Raw genomic sequence first — 22,465 nt, forward strand, 5'->3', positions numbered from 1 at the left:
GCAAGTAAAAAAAAACATTCCTCCTTGTAAAACAACCACAGTCAAATCAGGGTGCTTGAAGAGGAACAAGTCAAAGTATATTTTACATTCAATTATTAGACCCTCTAACTTATTTATCTTCCGGACAGTTATACTGCTTTAAGTTACACAGTACCATTATATATAATAACAGATGACTCTTGTACTGTTACATTATAATCTGTATGTCCCTTTAATATAACTATGCAATAGCTTTATTGTTACACTGCAGTATGTACAGAAAGATCATTTCCTCTATAGACTTCCTCTACAAACTTCCTCCATAAACAATGTTTATACCACTTGTTTTCTCCTAGTAGTCACTAGCCATTGTGCAGACTTCATTTTCAGAATGTACATTTATGATGTGATAAAATAGTAAAGTAGTGTGTGACTGTAAAGACATTGTAATTATTTCTACTCGAAGTGTAACACAAGATGCTCACCAAGATGGATTCATTTACTGACAAGGCATACTCTCTCCTGTAAACGTGCTGCCCTTTTTACCTCTGCATGCGTGTTTCTTTGTACTTCTTCATTTTCAGTATGAAGTCATCAGTTTCCTTGTTGTTAACAGACACCAACTTAACCTTAGAGGTGGAAACATGTCTAACCTTTCTTCTAAACGCCTGCTGCTCCTGTTCATCTTCCCCTCACTGTTCGGACATGGTCAGTATTTTTTTATTTGTGCTCTTGAGATAAAGGTAATTTAATTCTTGTTTTTTTATGCTTACTAAGTTATAGTGGAAAGTCAGTCCTATCAAAAAAGGTAATAACCCTAACTGTTAGTAGTTTCTCATGTGCTTTATGTAGGATTTGGTACTCTCTAGAAAACACTGATAGGATGTATTCATATGACAGATTTAGTCTCAGGTTACAGTACTTCCTACACTTATACAAGCTCTCTTGTGTATTTATAAATACAAAAATACAGGATTAAAGATGTTTTGCCTGTCTTGGTATAACAGTACAAAGGCAAGACGGATGTATGAAATGTATCCGTTTGGAATATTTGGAGACCTTTTCAAGTTCAAGAAGACATGCCACTGTTACTTTATAGCAATTAAATTGTATTCTTGTTTACGTACTACTGACACCAAACACTGTGTAATTTGACGTGGAAATAGACATGACACTGTTGAAATGTTTAAGATGGGTTACGATTATGGAAATATCTGATTGAAAATGAATCTCTCAATCAACCCTTATATTATATTCTGCAGCATTGGAAACCATATGTTAAGCTGTTGACTGGTTATGAACGATAGAAGTTAGTGAGCCTAAGTGTGAGACATTGGTGTCAGAGGAGGATGTGAGAAAAGACCACTAATAAGAATGCAGAGGCCTAGCCATAATTCATGACGTACATTTATGGCCCAACTCCTAGAAGCGTGTCTGGAGCTCCTAGAGTCTTGTCTGGAGCTGTCGTACTAAGGACAGCGTGAAAAAACAAGCGTGAGCCCCCTAGTCTTAATTAAGACTCCGATCAAAGACAAGGCCAGTGTGTGGACACCCAACAGGGGCCTGTACATGTCCAAATTTACATAAAGTCAAAGGTGCCAACGCAATATAGCGTTTGTAATCAGAAACCCCCAGAACAAGGAACCAATTGGATGATAAAGCGTAGAATCTGTGACCAATTGTAAGTACCAATAGCAAAATAACACACTATAATAGGGAGAAAATATACAAGTGAAATGCCCGAAGAAACAGACCAGTCTGATCCCGGGACCACGCTCGCTTGTTGGAATTGTTGTCACCCTGAAGTCCAATAAACACTTTGCATCAAACTTGGCTGAGTTCCAGTCCCGTTTTTGTACTTAGAAGATTGGTTAAAGACTTAGAAATGTTCACACTACAAGACTTACAAATGTTCACACTACAAGACACTACAAATTCTGGTATTTCACAGTTGCGTGTAATTACATTACTCAAATAACAACTATTCTTTATGTCCTATTTCTAAGCGCGCTCCTCGAACGGATATTTCTCCCTCACAAATGCTTGGTGTCAAATACCGTCAAGAGACGCAAAGGATATGGAGTACATACTTGAGTACCATTTCAATGGCAAGTTGCTGCTGATGTATAACAGTACTAAAAAAAAGTACACAGGTTATACCCCCAAAGCAGTACTTGTGGCTGCTCAATGGTCCGGCACTTATGATATTCTGATGAGAGAGAGCGATAAAGATCTATTATGCAAATCTAACGCTGCTGCAGTCTGGGACACAATAAGGATGATTACAGGTGATTTGTTTCCTTTATTCTGCATTCATGGTGACATGCTAAACTGAATAAAACATTCAAGTGGAAAGATTGTTATTGATGTTTAGGTTTCATATTGTGAAACACATTGAATCTCCAGCCGAGCCCGACGTCCAGCTGTGGTCAGTGAAGCCTTTCAGCTCTGGACATCCTAACATGCTGGTGTGCAGTGCTTACGACTTTTACCCCAAACAAATCAAAGTGACATGGCTCAAGGACGGACAGCATTGGACCTCAGATGTCACCTCCACAGAAGAGTTGTCCAATCTGGATTGGACCTACCAGTTACACACCTACCTGGAATACGTGCCCAAACCTGGAGAGCGAATCACTTGTATGGTGGAGCACGCTAGCCTTGCTAGGCCCAAGCTTTATGACTGGGGTAAGAGTGTGAGAGAATCTAATGAGCTTAGTTATACGTTGCTCAGGCATTTGCTGTGTATTCCATTTGTGTAATTAGTCATTTTGAATCTCATGATAATTGCGTGTGACTAGGATTGAAAGTGAATTCCAAAAGGTCTATTGTGCAGTATTGTTATACTAATACTGATCTTACAATTATTATCTATCTATCTATTTTTCTATTGTCACTGAGATATACTACTTGCAAATCATAAATTCTGTGCAGACATGTGTGCCACTTCATATGACTATAAACTGACAAACTAAAATATTCCATTAGCTGTGATATTTACTGTCATTAGTGGTTAGTGTTCTACATATCATAAATTAAATGCTATATATTATTCACATATAGTCAAATTAATTAATACTATACATTATTAATTATTATTTTGTTATTGCAGACCCCTTGCCTGAATCAGAGACAAATAAAATAATAGTTGGGATTTGTGGTCTGCTGCTTGGAATAGTATGTGTGGCTGCAGGACTGATTAAGTACAAACTCAAATCTACTGGTGAGGACATATTTTATTCAATATTTCTTATTTTAAATAATCATTTGTTTGCCCTAGTGTCTTCACAAAATAGTTTTATTTTATGTTGTACTCTAATTGTATATATATATATGGTAATAAGGTCAACAACATTTAGTTTGGCAACTCCGACAGTAACAAGAGCAAGAGCATTTAAACATAAACCTCTAAAAGGAATTTAAATTAAAAAGAAAAAAATAATGATATACACATGAACTATACATTTTATTATGTATATATCTGTATTCATAACTATCTTTGTCGGTTTCTTAGCTGGAAGAGTGTTGGTGCCAGCAAGTTAAAGTTGGGACGTCCAGAAGCAGAAAAGATTCCAGTGCAGTCTGTTTTATGCTCCACTGACCACAGATGTTGAATCACATTTGATTTAAACCCACTTTGTCCTTGTCTTGAGGACTTCTCTGTGTGTGGAAAAGGGATTGTAACCCCAAAATACAGATCTACCCCATAACAGGCTGACTATACAGTATCGTAATAGAACTAGTGATGTAATTTTGCCATGAACAATTTAACATCCAGAATTATTTCAGATCTTTTTGGGTTGGTTCGTTGTATATTTTGCTTGGTTAGTCTTGATTACTTACCAAAATGTACTAACTTAAAGGTATAAGTATATAGTATTGCGATTGAATGTTTGTTCCCCATGAAGGACAGACATTAAAATGTAATGGATTGGGTATGCACAGGATTCCTAGTCAATTACAAACAAACGTGATGTAAAATGTATTCTAAATTATCCTAATCCTTTCATTTTCAACAAGCATGAATAAAAGTAGTATATTTTGGCCTTCCTATGTGTATCACCTTGTTATTTTGTTTCTGAATGAGGCCACCATGACCACATCATTTAATATTTATTTCATGCACCTTAGTGTTGAGTTACATTTACATTTACATTTATTCATTTAGCAGACGCTTTTATCCAAAGCGACTTCCAAGAGAGAGCTTCACAAAGTGCATAGGTCACTGATAATAACAACACGATAGCCCCAAAAACATTGCGGGTAGCCAAAACATGAAGCACATATTGTGAACAACCAAAATAAGTGCCAAAGGGAAGAACCACAAGAGCATGTAGTTAAACAAGTTACAATTAAACAACATGAATCGCTATAAGTGCAAGTGTACCTGTAGGAAATCAAGCAACAGTAAAAAATATTTCAACAATTTAAATCAGTTACCACTAACCAACAAGAGCAGCAAGACTCTAAGCAAGTCATTGTGATTCTTGAGGAAACTAACATGGGGTCCAGCAAACCATTCTTAAGTACCGTTGTACTCCTGGAACAAGTGCGCCTTGAGCCTTTTCTTGAAGGTGGGGAGACAGTCAGTGTCCCTGATGGAGGTGGAGAGTTGATTCCACCACTGGGGGGCCAGACAGGAGAAGAGCTTGTGTTGGGACCGGGCGCTCTTGAGCGGTGGGACCACCAGGCGGTTGTCTGAAGAAGACCGTAGGTGGCGGGTGGGGGTGTAAGGCTGCATGAGAGACTTGATGTAGTCGGGTGCAGTCCCGTTCACTGCTCGGAAGGTCATTACCAGGGTCTTGAATCTGATGCGGGCCGTGATGGGTAGCCAGTGGAGGGAGATGAGGAGTCTGGTAACATGGGAGCGTCTGGATAGATTGTAGACCAGGCGGGCCGCTGCGTTCTGAATCCTCCGGAGAGGGCGGGTTGCGCATGCTGGGAGACCGGCGAGCAGCGAGTTGCAGTAGTCCAACTTGGAGAGGACAAGTGCTTGGACTAGCAGCTGGGTGGAGTGCTCAGACAGGTATCTCCTGATCTTCCGGATGTTGTAGAGGGTGAATCTACACGACCGGGAGACTGCAGCAATGTGGGCTGTGAGGGAGAGCTCGTCATCCATGATAACCCCAAGGTTCCTGGCAGAGGATGAAGGGGTCACCGTCGCAGATCCCAGGGTGATTAAGAGATCGTGGGAGATGGAGGGTTTAGCCGGGATGATGAGGAGTTCTGTTTTGGCGAGGTTCAGCTGAAGGTGGTGCTTGGTCATCCAGGCGAAGATGACTGTGAGGCAGGCCTCAATCCTAGCTGAGATCCCCGGATCGGTTGGGGAAACGACAGGTACAGCTGTGTGTCGTCAGCATAGCAGTGGTAGGAGAAGCCATGGGAGGTGATGATTGGTCCAAGTGAGGTGGTGTACAGAGAGAAGAGAAGGGGTCCAAGGACGGAGCCCTGTGGGACACCAGTGGAGAGCTGGCGAGGGCCTGACAGTTTGCCTCCCCAGGAGACCTGGTAGGATCTTCCCGACAGGTAAGATGAGATCCACTGGAGTGCAGTGCCAGTGACGCCCATCTCAGAAAGTCTGGAGAGCAGGATCTGGTGGTTAACCGTATCAAACGCTGCAGAAAGATCCAGCAGAATGATGACGGATGACCTTGAAGCCACTCTGGCAGACTGGAGGGCAGTGGTGACTGAAAGGAGGGCAGTCTCTGTGGAGTGGCCAGTCTTGAAGCCCGATTGGTTGGGGTCAAGCAGGTTGTTCTGAGAGAGGAAGGCGGAGTTAGCGGCAGAGATGCACTGTAGGCATTATAAACACTGTTGAGATTTTCGAGAACTAAAAGGAGAAAACAAGACTAACTATGTGTTGCATGAAACCTTTGGACCATGTTGATATGTATAATGAGTTTGACACACCCAATGTGCTGTGACATATATGTGATTTGAAATAATGCCTGTCATCTTCATTTGCATCATAAGTTATAAACACAAGACAAATAAATGTTACACAAAAAAGCATTGCATATTCATAATTATACTGTATATCAATGGAGCCATACAAAAGCTACAAACAATTATTTTCAGGCGGTTTCGGTATAGTTCCCATTATAAAATTCCACAAGATCTTTCTGACACTGTACCTGTTTACGCTCCTGTTTCGCCCGCGAGACAAAAATGCTGCCTCCCCCTTCCTCAGTTACGACGCACTAAATTCTAACAAATATATTTTTTAGACGCTACACATGTTATACATCGTTGGAAAGCTACGATTCTTGTGCTTCCATTGAAATAAACCAATTCAAGATCAAGTCGCAATAGCAAGCAAAGTCAACGTCTTTTTCCGGTGAACATTCCTTCAACAATGCCAAAGAAAAAAGTTGTACTCACCCTAAGTTGTTCAAATAGGTCCAGGTGTGCAAATCATGCCATCAAAACTTGATCTGCGTAAGTCCCAAGGGTTCAAAGTATCTAACCATGTAAAGTAATTCGTCCAAATACAATGTTTTACGTTCATGAATAGCCATTATCCTTTGTTTCATTATGCAAGTTAGCCGACGGAAGAAACAACTTGTTCACATAAAAATGTTATTTTCTCCGGTTTATCAACGGAGTATTTACAAAATGAAGGTCTCAAAATGTCCGTTGAACCCTCCCCTTTTGATTGACACCTTGTTCGACCCAATAGGAGCTTCCATGCCCCGTTGACAGCCCTCTAAAGCCAACTAGGTCTGTGCGTCCTGCCCCCCCCCCCCCATAATCAGATAAAGCACTCCAATGTGTTCATGCTTCAGTTTTTGTGTTTCAGTATTACTAATTAGGGATTTAGCTATTATATATGATATTTCTAAGTACCAGAGATGGGCCAGAGATAACAATTATGAAAAATAATACCTTTTTATTTGACCTTGACCTTGGTTACAAAGGGTCATTTTGGAGTCTCCAAAAGACCCTTTTAGAAAATTCCTGGATGTACTCTTATAAAAACATGTGTCAAATATGAATATATTGTGGTATTATGTTTGACTTTTGATTTGAATTGGGTAAGGCTTCAACCTGTGGTCCAATTTAGTCTTCCAGATAATACCTACCACCTCTAGGCCTATTCAGGCCTCTGTTTTCAAAACAAAATCTAGGCGGAAATAGAAATTTTCACTTTCCTTGTGTTCAAGCTTCTATTACTCAACACTAGAATGACTGACAGGGGTCCTGACAACAGGGGACATAACTTCAGAGTGTCAGCTTTCAAAAGAGATCATTTACATGCATGTACTCCAAATGGTTCAAGAACAGCTTCCAATTTACTTTGGGTATGCTGTTTAGGCGTTTTCAGGCAAATTTAACAGGAACATGAAAAGGTTAACAATAACAACACAACTGAAACTACCCTGTTAGTTTCAGTCACCCTTTATTTCCATTGCTTCCCTCTTAGACTGAGTTTGTATCTGCAGTTCGTATTCTTGAGATAAAGTATGAACTACTTTATTAAATATATTATTCTCAGTGTGGCAGTATACACCTCGGCAATAGGTAAGCACTGGATGAAGTTGTTTTTCTAACTTTTATTTATTAATTCATGTTCTTGATCAAAACAACAATGAAATACATGAAACTGTAAAATAATACAAATACCAACAGTAATATTAATAAAATAACTTGAAATAAATGCACCTAAATATTTCTAGATTGGACAAGCATTTGCATTCAGAAATGGTTAAGAGATTATCTTTGTTTTTTGTTATTTTAGGTCCTGAAATTCAATACATGTTTGGATGCTTTGATTCAGGTGATTTTCAGGTTGTTATGGAGGTAGATGGGGATGAGGTGTTCTATGTAGACTTCAAAAAAAAGGAGGCAATGTGGACAGTCCCTCACTTCCAAAATTTTAAATATGCTAAGTTTAGACAATTAGTTTACCAATATAGTGAACTGAGCAGAACATTTTGCCATACCAACTTAATCCAGGAGAGAAACTGGGCTGCCTCCTTCCCACCAAACCTCAAAGGTGAGGGAGACTGTTGTCTGTTGTCATCTGGGTTTGGTGGTGTATAGATTTCAGCTTTGTGATGAGTGAATATATGTAAATCTACTTTTCAACTTTTGTTTCCGGTTTCTGTTTGTCATGGAAGCACCTGGAAGCACCATTTACCCCAAAGAAAAAATTGAGCTGGGGTCAGAAAACACCTTAATTTGCTTTGTGAATGATTTCTTCCCTCCATCCATCAACGTGAAGTGGACCAAGAATAACGTGGAACTGACAGAGGGGTCATTGGGTCGTTATCACCTTAACAAAGATGGAACGTTCTTCCAGGTTTCCACCCTTACTTTTACCCCTCAGGATGGAGACGTCTATGCCTGCACTGTGGAGCACCCAGCCTTGGAGAGCCCCCGAACCCGATTCTGGGGTAAGATTATAAAGAATCAAATTATGTTTATTTAAAGTAGATTTTATTCACAGTGTAATAAAATCAAAATCTGACATTTGATGACTGAACATTGACTCATGTACAAAGTTGGTAAGTGACCTCTCTGTCCTGCTGTTCCCCCAGAGGTGGAGGTGAATGAGTCCAGTGCAGGTCCAGCTGTGTTCTGTGGAGTGGGTCTGACTCTGGGGCTTTTAGGAGTGGCAGCCGGAACATTTCTCCTTGTAAAACAACCACAGTCAAATCAGGGTGCTTGAAGAAGAACAACAAACGAGTAAAAGTATATATTACATTCAATGATTAGACCCTGTGACTTATTTCTCTTCTGGACAGGTATGTTAGCAATACAATTGCTGCTTTAAATTACACAGTACCATTATATAGAATAACAGATGACTTTTGTACTGTTACATTACTATCTGTATGTCCCTTTAATATAGTAAAGGTACATTCTGTGGAACTTAGATAACTATGCAATAGCTCTTTCTGCACTCTCAAAATAGTGAGGCGGATGCAAATGTTTTTCACTGCTATCAAGTTATTTTATGTTAACATAATATGCTTGGTGACAATAAAAACATAAATAAAGATATCCTGTTATTAGTTGCCCTTATTTGACAGTTGAAAAACAACTACCTTTTCTCATACCTATCATGGCTTCCACAGATAATAGAGGTTGGCAACAGCTACAGAGAGTCACGAGGGTTACTACATTTTTTGAGAAGACAACTGGTTAGGTTCTTACTGTCAGCTGCTACAGGAAGTGGCAAGTAAAAAAAAACATTCCTCCTTGTAAAACAACCACAGTCAAATCAGGGTGCTTGAAGAGGAACAAGTCAAAGTATATTTTACATTCAATTATTAGACCCTCTAACTTATTTATCTTCCGGACAGTTATATTAGCAATACAATTGCTGATTTAAGTTACACAGTACCATTATATATAATAACAGATGACTCTTGTACTGTTACATTATAATCTGTATGTCCCTTTAATATAACTATGCAATAGCTTTATTGTTACACTGCAGTATGTACGGAAAGATCATTTCCTCTATAGACTTCCTCTACAAACTTCCTCCATAAACAATGTTTATACCACTTGTTTTCTCCTAGTAGTCACTAGCCATTGTGCAGACTTCATTTTCAGAATGTACATTTATGATGTGATAAAATAGTAAAGTAGTGTGTGACTGTAAAGACATTGTAATTATTTCTACTCGAAGTGTAACACAAGATGCTCACCAAGATGGATTCATTTACTGACAAGGCATACTCTCTCCTGTAAACGTGCTGCCCTTTTTACCTCTGCATGCATGTTTCTTTGTACTTCTTCATTTTCAGTATGAAGTCATCAGTTTCCTTGTTGTTAACAGACACCAACTTAACCTTAGAGGTGGAAACATGTCTAACCTTTCTTCTAAACGCCTGCTGCTCCTGTTCATCTTCCCCTCACTGTTCGGACATGGTCAGTATTTTTTTATTTGTGCTCTTGAGATAAAGGTAATTTAATTCTTGTTTTTTTTTATGCTTACTAAGTTATAGTGGAAAGTCAGTCCTATCAAAAAAGGTAATAACCCTAACTGTTAAGAGTTTCTCATGTGCTTGATGTAGGATTTGGTACTCTCTAGAAAACACTGATAGAATGTATTCATATGACAGATTTAGTCTCGGGTTACAGTACTTCCTACACTTATACAAGCTCTCTTGTGTATTTATAAATACAAAAATACAGGATTAAAGATGTTTTGCCTGTCTTGGTATAACAGTACAAAGGCAAGACGGATGTATGAAATGTATCCGTTTGGAATATTTGGAGACCTTTTCAAGTTCAAGAAGACATGCCACTGTTACTTTATAGCAATTAAATTGTATTCTTGTTTACGTACTACTGACACCAAACACCGTGTAATTTGACGTGGAAATAGACATGACACTGTTGAAATGTTGAAGACACCCAACAGCGGCCTGTACATGTCCAAATTTACATAAAGTCAAAGGTGCCAACGCAATATAGCGTTTGTAATCAGATGGCTGTACACGACGATGAGGAGCTCTGTTTTGGCGAGGTTCAGCTGGAGGTGGTGCTTGGTCATCCAGGCGAAGATGACTGTGAGGCAGGCCTCAATCCTAGCTGAGATCCCCGGATCGGTTGGGGAAACGACAGGTACAGCTGTGTGTCGTCAGCGTAGCAGTGGTAGGAGAAGCCATGGGAGGTGATGATTGGTCCAAGTGAGGTGGTGTACAGAGAGAAGAGAAGGGGTCCAAGGACGGAGCCCTGTGGGACACCAGTGGAGAGCTGGCGAGGGCCTGAAGGTTTGCCTCCCCAGGAGACCTGGTAGGATCTTCCCGACAGGTAGGATGAGATCCACTGGAGTGCAGTGCCAGTGACGCCCATCTCAGAAAGTCTGGAGAGCGGGATCTGGTGGTTAACCGTATCAAACGCTGCAGAAAGATCCAGCAGAATGATGACGGATGACCTTGAAGCCACTCTGGCAGACTGGAGGGCAGTGGTGACTGAAAGGAGGGCAGTCTCTGTGGAGTGGCCAGTCTTGAAGCCCGATTGGTTGGGGTCAAGCAGGTTGTTCTGAGAGAGGAAGGCGGAGTTAGCGGCAGAGATGCACTGTAGGCATTATAAACACTGTTGAGATTTTCGAGAACTAAAAGGAGAAAACAAGACTAACTATGTGTTGCATGAAACCTTTGGACTTTGGAATGATTGTGTATAATATAACAGATGTTGTCACTGAGGTTTTTCCCCTAGAGACAGTGCTGGTCCCCCACTCCTATCCCAATAGTATAATACCTAATAATTGATTTTTTTAAATGTAAAATGTAACAAATGATAACAATCTTATTGTAACAGGCCAAAGGCATCTCTTGATGAACTGGACAGATTGCTAGGTGACAAGCAATTTAAAAAATATATTTGTATTTTTCCCTGTTTGACCAAGTCTGTTTCATTAACATTTCAGATTGTTTGTGGATTGGGTGACCAATATGAATATTTTCCTATCAGTAATGAGTAAAGGCCCAATGGTGATGTGATATAAAGTAAATATTTACACACTCAGTGTGCTTATATTTATGTAGGAGAGTACATTAGAGCAGTAAGAAATACACTACAATACAGTGTGATGTCAAATGTGGTCGTGATTATCCATTGTGTGCTGTAAGTAAAACCTTTTCACGAGTGACAATAATTTTTTACATTTAGTCATTTAGAAGACGCTCTTATACAGAGCGACTGACAGTAAGTACAGGGACACAACGTAATTTTGCACGGCCGGGAATCGAACCAACAACCTTCTGATTAATAGCCCAACTCCCTAACCACTCAGCCATCTGACCCCTTCTTCAGCCTTCTTCAGTTGCACTCCGATCTAATGACTTGACAATGTTTTAGTTCTTAGTTCTAAGCGGTCAGAAAACACTGTACCTGACAGTTCATAGATAGATACATAATCACACCAATTTAACAATTCAACACATATATTTTTTGTTTGTTTTCCTAATGAAGGTCCCCTAATACTAATGCCCTGGAAGTCTGTGGAGTGCTGGTTAGTTCAAATGTCCTCCTTTACCACTAAGATACCAATCAAAAACTATAAAGACAGTTTTGCGTCAGTGGATGGCTCGTGTTGACTCTGTTTAGTACAGTACAGTTCTGTTTGCAGATGGAGTGGGTTTACTATGAATGCAATAATAATGTCCTTTTTAAAAGACACTGTGTGTGGAACACTGATACACTTGTGTTGAAGGGACATGATTACCCTGCAGGATGGGTCCACATGAGAAAAAGGTGACCTGCGATTGTGTGGATTATGTCTGAAAGCAACAATAAGGAAATCAAATGTACCAGTCACAAAAGGTATCCTTAAATTACAAAATGCTACTGTACATACATAAAGGACTTATCTCATTGTGTTATTGACAGACCATTTGCTAGCATTGTACAACGTGCATCTACAAGGGAAATAAAACAATGCTTTTTTTGTCATCAACAACAATAGCCGTCAGCCATGCACAAGCTGCTCCATCCCCTAATTGCTTTATATGATGAACTAATAAACATTTCTCAGGTTACCCGTCAATATACCGGGAAACCTAATGCCTGTATTTCAGGGTTTAAATCACTTTCCAACATGCTTTATAAATCCACCCCTTATAATGTCATTGCTTTCAACTTCCCAACCACTGGTGTGTATTGTTTTTTTTTTGTGTTTTTTCCATTATTCATTTCAGAAGGATAGAGAAAAAGGGCTAACTGAATTAGCATCGCTGAGCAAACCCATTAAAGGAAATGAGAAGACCCAATTGTAGACCTCACCTGCCTCTTTTGTTCTGTTTCGATTGTGATTTTCTTTACAAATGTGGACCGCAATGAAATGGTTAATACATGTTGTTTATTGACAGTTCCATGTGAAAGGCCAGGATAGGACACTTATTTTTAAATGCACACTTCATTCTTTTAGCACTGATCCCAGGTGGTCTGCTCTGCAGTTTGGTCTGCACTGCAAACGTTTGATATGATTAACATTTATTTTCACAATTCTGTCTGCTTCATAGTCACTATATTTTGGATCAATGGTTCAATATCAGTCAAACACATTTACATTTATTCATTTAGCAGACGCTTTTATCCAAAGCAACTTCCAAGAGAGAGCTTTACAAAGTGCATAGGTCACTGATCATAACAACGAGATAGCCACAAAACATTGCGAGTAGCCAAAACATGAAGCACACATTGTGAACAACCAAAATAAGTGCCAAAGGGAAGAACCATAAGAGCATGTAGTTAAACAAGTTACAATTAAACAACATGAACTGCTATAAGTGCAAGTGTACCTGTAGAAAAAAAGCAAGCAACAATAATAAAACAATATATCACAGCGAGTACAACAATTTAAGTCTCTCTTATCGCTCTCTTATCTCTCTTATCGCTCTTATCATTTACATTTTACAAAAACTTAAGTCAGTTACCACTAACCACAAGAGCAACAAGTCTCTAAACACATCCCAATGGCACTGTAGATTAACGGGTAATGTTGGCTCTAGATGAATGCCCCCTCTTGTGTTCATTTACATTTTACATTTAGTCATTTAGCAGACACTCTTATCCAGAGCGACTTACGCCCAAGGACACAACATCAGTTGGCATGACCGGGAACCGAACTGGCAAACTTCGGATTACTAGCCCGATTCCTTAACCGCTCAGCCACCTGACTCCAGTGCATGATGGTGCACGTAATGGGCACCAATTAAATTTACCCCAACATTGTTTGTGCATGCACCTACCTCTAAGTGTACTCAATTGTGTGGCTATTGACAGCTTCTTGTTCTTCTTTAAAAATGCATTTCAGCCACCACATCTGTTACTGTCTACTCTAAAACATAGTTCAGGTTTGACCGAAGATTTGAAGAGGAGGGCTACAGCAAGGCTAATGGACTGCCCTGTCAGAACACTTGTTACAACCAGGAAATAAAAATGGATGTCTGTCTTGTCTTCCCATAGCCTGCCGATCTGGGGTCGTTGGGTACGGTTGGCTGGCCTGGTCCAGAGATAAATAGGGGATAACTCCCACTCTTGGGAAACTTCCGGGTTCTGAACTGACATTCTGGTTCCGCTTCAGATGCCATCAAACGGATCTCTGGTCGTAGTCAGTCCTTCACTAACCAATCAGCATTCATTAGCAGAATGCTAGCGGGTTATGGGTAACAACGACTCACCCTGTAAGAAATCAAGATGACATAAATACTCGTTCATTCACTTTTGACCTATAATCCATGTTGAACATGCACAAACTACAATGATGATCCTGTGTATTCAAAACAATCGTGTCAGTCACAGTTAGTCAGTCCATCATGCAGTCATGCACTTGCGGTAGTTATGCGGTCGGCAATGTCGTTATAACAGTCTCAGGCTTGAAGTGAGGTACAGTGTGTGTATTTGTATATTTATTTTAACTGATTTATTACTTGGTTTGGAGTGTTTTTTGATGTGCTTTGTTTTGGTTTCTGTCTATTTGTTTCACCTTTTTATTTTAACAATTGATCTTTACCTCCTGAAGCATAATTGACAATTGACATAAGGGAGTGGGGTGGGGGCGGGCTACCTGGCCAAATTCGACCTATATAGGTGGACCAAAGACAAGACAAAAACGGAAGAAAAAAGCCAAGAGAACAAGCCAGTCAATAGAACAACGCAGCTTTCAGAGGAGCGTAGGCTACGGAATCAGAATCAGAATGGGTTTTAATCGCCATGAAAGTTTGCACAGACAAGGAATTTACTTTGGCAGGAAGGTGCATACATTAAACACATAGGAATCTTAAAACTTAAATATGTGGTCTAACTATACAAAAGGAACAAAGTCTAGCTAATACTAAGGGCATTTAGAATAAAAATAAAAAATAAAATATAAAGTAACCTTAATTTACAATCTAAAAATACAGATAGTACAAAAAATACAAATAGTACAAAAGATACAAATAGTGCAAATTCATTTTCAACAAGCATGAATAAAAATAGTATATGTTGGCCTTCCTATGTGTATCACCTTGTTATTTTGTTTCTGATTGAGGCCACCATGACCACATCATTTATTATTTATTTCATGTACCTTAGTGTTGAGTTAGCGGCAGAGATGCACTGTAGACATTATAAACACTGTTGAGATTTTCGAGAACTAAAGGAGAAAACAAGAACAACTGAAACCATGTGTTGCATGCTGCTAGCGGAACAGAAGCCTTTGGACCATGTTGATATGTATAATGATTGTGTATAATATAACAGAGGTTGTCACTAAGGTTTTTTTTGTAACAATTAACAATTCAACACATATTTATTTGTTGTTTGTTTTCAGAATGAAGGTCCCCTCATACTAATGCCATGGAAGTCTGTAGAGTTAATGCCAATATACAGCATGTTCATGGTACAATCTGAAATGAAGTGTATGTAACTTCTATGATTGTGACACACAACATAATATGAACCATCCCACCTCATTCATGATGTCCCATCACACAGATCAACCTGTGCTGGTTAGTTCAAATGTCCTCCTTTACTATTAAGATACCAATCAGAAACAATAAAGACAGTTTTGCGTCAGTGGATGGCTTGTGTTGACTCTGTTTAGTACAGTACAGTTCTGTTTGCAGATGAAGTGGGTTTACTATGAATGCGATAACAAAGTCCTTTTTAAAAGACACTGATACACTTGTGTTGAAGGGACATGATTACCCTGCAGGATGGGTCCACATGAGAAAAAGGTGACCTGCGATTGTGTGGATTATGTCTGAAAGCAACAATAGGGAAATCAAATGTACCAGTCACAAAAGGTATCCTGAAATTACAAAATGCTACTCTACATACGTAAAGGAGGACTTATCTCATGGTGTTATTGACAGACCATTTGCTAGCATTGTACAACGTGCATCTACAAGGGAAATAAAAAAAGGGAACGTCATCAAAAACAATAGCTGTCAGCCATGCACAAGCTGCTCCATCCCCTAATTGCTTTATATGATGAACCAATAAACATTTCTCAGGTTACCCGTCAATATACCGGGAAACCTAATGCCTGTATTTCAGGGTTTAAATGTTCACTTCATAACATGCTTTATAAATCCACCTCCTTATAATGTCATTGCTTTCAACTTCCCAACCACTGGTGTGTATTGGTTTTTTTTTGTGTTTTTTCAATTATTCATTTCAAAAGGGGAGAGAAAAGGGGCTAACTGAATTAGCATCGCTGAGCAAACCCATTAAAGGAAATGAGAAGACCCAAATTTAGCCCTCACCTGCCTCTTTTGTTCCGTTTCGATTGTGATTTTCTTTCCAAATGTGGACTGCGATTAAATGGTTAATGCATGTGTTGTTTATTGACAGTTCCATGTTAAAGGCCAGGATAGGACACTTATTTTTAAATGCACACTTCATTCTTTTAGCACTGATCCCAGGTGGTCTGCTCTGCAGTTTTGGTCTGCACTGCAAACCTTTGATTTGATTAACATTTATTTTCACAATTATGTCTGCTTCATAGTCACTACATTTTGGATCAATGGTTCAATATCAGTCAAAAACACATCCTCAATGGCACGTAATTTGTAGATTAACTGGTAATGTTGGCTGTAGATCAATGCCCCCCTCTTGTGTTCAGTGCATGATAAAGCACGCAATGGGCACCAATTACATTTACCCCAACATTGTTTGTTTGTGCATGCACCTACCTCTAAATTTACTCAATCGTATGGATATTGACAGTTGTTGTTTTTCTCGAAAAATGCATTTTAGCCACCCCATATGTTACTGTATAAAACATAGTTCAGGTTTGACTGAAGATTTGAAGAGGAGGGCTACAGCAAGGCTAATGTAATGGACTGCCCTGCCAGAACACTTGTTAAAACCAGGAAATAAAAATGGATGTCTGTCTTCCCAGAGCCTGCCGATCTGGGGTCGTTGGGTACGGTTGGCTGGTTTGTTGGGGCTGCGCCTGGTCTGGTGTAGATGTATGGATGATCCTGTGTATTCAAAACAATCGTGTCAGTTAGTCAGTCCATCATGCAGTCATGCACTTGCGGTAGTTATGCAGTCGGCAATGTCATTATAACCATCATCTACATAATTAGTAAAGTGATACAGACATTGATAAGACGCTCAGAAGTGAATATACGGTTCACAGTCACAGGGTTTAGGAACAGGAAGTGTTTTGATTCACTTTTAAATTTGAATGGCATGTCAAATAAAATAAACTTCATGGCTGCCGTTTCCTCCTTTATGAATTCCATCAGATACACAGCGGCCCAAAAATTTCCTTGTCAAGTCACATTACATAACCAATCTCAATCAATCACTCAATCAATAACTGGTTGGAAAGTAATGTGACTTAACTTTCGAAACTTGATCTGGTAACATGATCCATATTAAGGGCATGGTCCAATTGAATGAAACTAAGGTGTAGTTTGTTCAGTAAAAGGAAGATGAGGCAAAACACTCATATTTAGAAGGTATCTCATTCTTACCATGGATGGGCATATCAGATCGATGGGGTCAGAAAAGCTGCCAACAACAGATTTGCCTCCTTCAGGTTGGAACTGTCGGGGGAAAGAAGGAGAGCCTATTGGATGGTGTCTGAGAGAATGAGAGCCTATTGGTGGATTAATTGTCCCACATGGGATGGTGTCCTATGTGGGACAATTAATAAACACTGTTTAGTGCTCACCATGTTGTTCCACAAGCCTTTGGCGAGCTCCTCATGGCCCTTTATTGTAAAGTGAAAGCAGTCATGAGTGAAGAAAGTCATGTCGATCTTCCCATCCTGTTTGGACACAAAAGTGATATTGACACTTCTTCTCAGATTTGCTATTTTGATCTTCTGGAACCAATATTTTTTCGTGTGTTTTACAAATACCACTAATCCCTTGCTGCTATCTTTGAACACAGTTGGAATAACAAATCCTACAGTGTCAAGTCCTCTACTCTTTCTACATGTTTCCACTTGATGATCCAATAGTCACCGTGTGTGTTCAAGTATTTAATGGAGACTACCGGAAGGCGAGGAGGGTCAGCATGTTTCAGGAAGGGCTGAAGAATGACAGCAAAGTCCTCCCTGAAGAAGCGCTGACTGTAGAGAAGCAGCTCCAGTCTCTTCTGGAAAGAATTATTCATAATTTTGTGTCATATGGGAAAACATTTTTGGCAGATGGTCGGCTCACATAACCATGCCGAAACATAACCAACTGTAATATACTGTAATATATTGTCATTATACTCTGCTCATATAAACACAGTCTTCCAGGCAATAGCCTTTCACTTCAGGTGACATTCTGAGCCTACATTCAAGCTTCCATATCCTGTGGAGGACAGGTTCAAAAAGGAAGGATGAAATCTGTCTACCTGGAACTGTAAATTGACCTCCACTAGCTCCCTGAGTTCAGGGGAACTTGCCACTGGCTTTATGAGGCAGGAGCAGAACGACCTGTAAAAGGAAGAAGGTTCCAGAATGAGATACAGAGGGTTGTTCTAACTTTAAGTTATTCACAGGATGATTTGCATGTATTAAAATAGGACTGAATGAATGGATGAATGAATGTGGGACAGAATGAATGATGGAAGGAATAAAGGTGAAAACGAGGGAAGTAAGAAAAAGAAGAAAGGCTTTAAGTCTGGAATCTTTCAGTTTCATTTGCAGAGGGGCATTATCAATGGATGCAGACTGTATCTGGACACAATTGGATACAATTTGACCAATCAGAGCAACAACACGTTATTTTGTTATTTTCAAAAATGCATCAACAGTGCTCTCTGCAGTCAAACCTGCCCCATGTCAGATAAATGGTTCTTATTGGCATTGCACTTTTCACACCGGAGGGAAATCTGTTTGTATGGGCATGTTACCAGACTAAAATGTCAGAGCAAATAAACATGAGCTCACAGATTAGTCAACTTCCCAGGCTAGAAAGGCACCTCACCTCTGGAGCAGGCAGCCAGGTGTGGGCTTATGGACTTCCCTCAGGGTCTCCATGGGTAAGATCTGAACCACATTCACTATCATTCGTGGTACCTGGACCATGATGGAGACAAACACACACACATTTCCACTAAAACAGTTAGTTAGCACAGAGACTACATGCACTTGGTCTACTGTATCTTTGAAATGTAATAAATACATAAATGTATCAAATACATTGGTACATTTCAGATACATGATATTTGACCTGTTACCTCATTCATTAGCATCTCCAAGGAGACGGTCATATAGTGAATGAAATTGTCCACTGAAAAAAGAGTCTGTTAAAGAAAAGTCAGCAACACAGTGATTTTAAAATGCAGTGTTCTCTTCTGTCCTGATGCTCTACAGGACACAAACAATTCCAAATATGAAGTTAAGCTTCTTCATGATGTCACAAAGTACAACAATGTATTTCACGTATTTCAGGGAGAATGAGGTTAGGTTGAGGCAGTGAAGAGCCAGCACATCACACCAACATACCTTATCTTTGCAGTAATCACAAATATCATTCATGCCTATAAGAATGGTCAGAAGCTTCCAGTCCTCCTCAAAGTTCAGGTCCTGACGAGAGACAGAGAAATGTACTCAGAGTAATATATATATATATATATATATATACACTATATACTATATTATATATATTATATACAATATGTACCGGATAAATATAAAGAAAGTAGTGTTGCCACCTTTATTAAAAGGGGCAAAAATTGCATCAAAGGGCATCAAAATCTTTCGGTACATTTTGTGAATGAAGAATTACCTCAAACTTTCTCAAAGTATCAATGAGGTGTCTTGTCTGCCCAGGGAGATTGCTAGAAACAAACCATTGAATGACATTTTCAATTCAATGATGATCAATTAACAAGGTGAAACATGTGAAAGCATTCTGAGGGATGCAAAATCCTCCAGTGTGTTATTTGGGATACAATAATATGGAACATAAACAATGCAGAAAGTATCCTGAAGACAGGATCCGCAGATATTTGGGAGCAGGGCTTTTATCCTGGGGTCCTCCCGTTCATGGAGCAAGGTACTTGTGGCACAAAATACTTTCTGCGTTGACAGTGGGGGCATGGTAACACAACTAAATCAGATCCATTTGCAAGAGAGTTTCTTACAAAGTATTGTGTCCTGTCACGGCCAGGTTGAAGCCTGTCTCACTGAGAGGGGCGGGGCTTCCATGAACTGTCTTGCACATGGCAGGGCCAATCACGTTGGGGTTGAAGAGCTTGATGATGTCTGCAATAATATCGATGCTCAAAACATCATTGGTTTGAACAATAGACTTGACTTGAATTACTTGAAATAAGGTAGTCTTGATAGGAAATAGCTTGTATTCTGTTTCTTAGTAAGATTCGACTGATTATAGATTTATAAAAGGATACACTGCATGTGTCATATGCATATCTATACAAACAAATAAGTTACTTACTTGCCAGTGTGATGACATCGCTAAAAGACCCATGGCCTCCAATGCTATTGAAAGGAGCATGTTTTTGCACAACTACAAACTCAAATTTACAATTGAACTCAAAAGCAAAGAACCTGTATTGGAAGTTATTCTTGATTTTGAGTTACTCTTGGATTTTGTATGTTGTGAAAATAACTGTATGCTTATAACTCCAAGACACTTTACCTCCATGACACATGGCGGAACTCAATGGGAATACCAAGGACATTGGTAGCATTGGCACCAATCGCAGTCTAAAAAAAACATCATAGTAATTTATAGTTGAGCATTTGACCATTAGAGTCCATTTAGAATAAGCAACAAGCATATGGAATACTAATGTAAGTGCTTGTTTCACGATTATGGTTCATTTCACTGGGCCATATAGTTTATGCATGGAACTGTGAGGGTTAAATGTAACCTTCACTCAATGTGTGTGTCTTGTGAAATCCATCATATCAGAGATGATCATCAGTCTGATCATGCTCAAGTTGGATCACAGAAAAATGAGGATTGCAGAAGAAAAAAGTGGTCTTCGATATTTTGTAGTAACTGATCTGAAATACAGTAACTTGATTTGCAAAAGTGAAAGTCTTCCAATTGTGTGTGTTTTTTGTTTTGTTTCTTTCTGCATAATCAGTGTTAATCCAGGCCCTATGTTTTCTTTCACGAGAAAGGTCTGAAGTGTCAAATGTCAAGTGCAGTCCTCCTGAATGAAGAAAAGAAACTAAAACAAAGAGCTTCTCTGTACGACTAGTGTTCTAAAAAAGAAAAAAAGAGGACACAGGACTCAGTCCTCAAACACCTACTGTCAGGGAATCTCCCAGGGCAGCGATTACTTTGATGTCAGCCGCCTTCACAAACTCAACTGCGTGGGAAAGGAGTCAAGGTGAAGAAGCACAGAAAAGAGAACGTGATCCGATTTCTCAGAGCCAGGATCAGTGGCTCACCTGAATTGGGGACCGAAGGGGAGGGACTCATGTCCGGACATTGGAACAAATCATGTTTGAAGTTCACCGGTCTGGTTTTCTCTGGAAACTCCTAGAAAAATATGGGTGGTAGGAAGAAAACAAACATGTATGAATTCATATGATGCTCCAGTTACACTTGTGGTTTTAATGGTACATTTGAAGAGTGGTCAGAGGAGACAGTGCCTTGAGGAGAGCATCCTGGCTGTAGTGTCGGAGGCCCTCCTCATATTTCCACCACCAATCATTGCCTTGAAAAAAAAGAGAGAGCCAGAGAGAGAGAAAGAGAGAAACAGACAGAGAGAGAGAGAGAGAGAGAAAGAGAGAAAGAGAGAGAGAAAGAGAGAATGGAATCTTTAGCACTACAAAAACATGACTTAACACCAAACAAACAAACGACTCTTCACAAGAAAACATCGATGATGTTCGTCAAATTAAATCTTCTTGAGTTTGAATCATCACAAGCACTGCAGTAATACTCATTCTATCAAATGTTTCAAAGTCAACGGCCAAATTCTTTGTTAGCAGGTGCTCCATTATCTGAACCAGCATCAACCTGCCTCCACTAGGCCCCTCACTCAGGAAAACAAAGCAACCACGCTGACAGGGTGTGTGTGGGTGTGTGTGTGACCATGTGTGTGACCATGTGTGTTCAATATGCACAGAGACTGTTTGCCCTTATGCTTGTTCTAGCACTTACCTTTAACAGAGCAGGACGCTAGAGCGTACGTTGCCACAGCAATCAAAAGCCATCCCATAGTGGCACAAGCCAGCCAGTCGGTCAGTCGCTCGCAGGGACAGCACAATGTGATGAGTGGCCTGAGGGCACAGGCACTATATGCTGCTAGCCTTATCTCCCCCACCCAAAACAGCTGAGTGACAAAGTTCAGACCCCATTACATGAAGCAGAAAGGCTCGGTTGCGGAGTTGCATCAGGAGACCCATGCATCACACAAGTAATTTGCTGGAAGAATTACCAGCCATTGCTGTTTAACGTAAAGGCATTCAGTTACCAGTTACTGGTTGTTTTGTAGCCTTTTCTAGCTGTATTATGGCTTAATACAATTGTAACCTGAAAACCTATCTGGTCTTAAGCAAACAAATATATTTGGGTTAGGAGAGTCTGAAAATTCGATGCAA

General features: G+C 39.7%; 3 protein-coding genes across 7 annotated transcripts; 2 read left to right on the forward strand and 1 right to left on the reverse strand.

Annotated features, from left to right (window-relative positions):
- Positions 1 to 381: 381 nt before the first annotated feature.
- LOC134024771 (rano class II histocompatibility antigen, A beta chain-like) lies at positions 382 to 4,030 on the forward strand. 2 transcript variants are annotated; one of them, XM_062467434.1, is made up of 5 exons: positions 387 to 687; positions 1,986 to 2,267; positions 2,386 to 2,667; positions 3,092 to 3,202; positions 3,494 to 4,030. In XM_062467434.1, the coding sequence occupies exons 1-5, from the start codon at positions 624 to 626 to the stop codon at positions 3,520 to 3,522; spliced, it is 768 nt and encodes a 255-aa protein (XP_062323418.1). In that variant the 5' UTR covers positions 387 to 623; the 3' UTR covers positions 3,523 to 4,030. The 2 variants fall into 2 exon arrangements, with proteins under 2 accessions (XP_062323416.1, XP_062323418.1); XM_062467432.1 differs by lacking the exon at positions 3,494 to 4,030 and having other exon boundaries at positions 382 to 687; positions 3,092 to 3,436.
- Positions 4,031 to 7,386: 3,356 nt separating this feature from the next.
- On the forward strand, positions 7,387 to 9,389 carry LOC134024773 (H-2 class II histocompatibility antigen, A-R alpha chain-like). Of its 4 annotated transcripts, XR_009930924.1 has the most exons (5): positions 7,387 to 7,500; positions 7,718 to 7,975; positions 8,100 to 8,375; positions 8,520 to 8,726; positions 9,060 to 9,389. XR_009930924.1 is itself a non-coding variant. In XM_062467442.1 (4 exons), exons 1-4 carry the CDS (start codon positions 7,443 to 7,445, stop codon positions 8,648 to 8,650), a joined length of 723 nt encoding a protein of 240 aa, XP_062323426.1. In that variant the 5' UTR covers positions 7,387 to 7,442; the 3' UTR covers positions 8,651 to 9,000. The 4 variants fall into 4 exon arrangements, 3 of the variants coding, with proteins under 3 accessions (XP_062323426.1, XP_062323427.1, XP_062323428.1); XM_062467442.1 differs by lacking the exon at positions 9,060 to 9,389 and having other exon boundaries at positions 8,520 to 9,000; XM_062467443.1 differs by lacking the exon at positions 9,060 to 9,389 and having other exon boundaries at positions 7,718 to 7,756; positions 8,520 to 9,000.
- A 6,792-nt stretch (positions 9,390 to 16,181) lies between these two features.
- Positions 16,182 to 21,509, reverse strand: si:dkey-177p2.18 (phospholipase B1, membrane-associated). Its single transcript, XM_062467426.1, has 14 exons — positions 21,308 to 21,509; positions 21,167 to 21,225; positions 20,544 to 20,611; positions 20,340 to 20,383; positions 20,026 to 20,146; positions 19,668 to 19,719; positions 19,385 to 19,465; positions 19,117 to 19,182; positions 18,864 to 18,955; positions 18,289 to 18,370; positions 17,941 to 18,042; positions 17,615 to 17,710; positions 17,415 to 17,486; positions 16,182 to 16,913 (listed from the first exon to the last, which is right to left on the reverse strand). The coding sequence occupies exons 1-14, from the start codon at positions 21,336 to 21,338 to the stop codon at positions 16,749 to 16,751; spliced, it is 1,131 nt and encodes a 376-aa protein (XP_062323410.1). The 5' UTR covers positions 21,339 to 21,509; the 3' UTR covers positions 16,182 to 16,748.
- Positions 21,510 to 22,465: the final 956 nt, after the last annotated feature.

This window comes from Osmerus eperlanus, chromosome 8 (genome assembly GCF_963692335.1).
Source record: "Osmerus eperlanus chromosome 8, fOsmEpe2.1, whole genome shotgun sequence".
Classification (NCBI taxonomy): Eukaryota; Metazoa; Chordata; class Actinopteri; order Osmeriformes; family Osmeridae; genus Osmerus; species Osmerus eperlanus.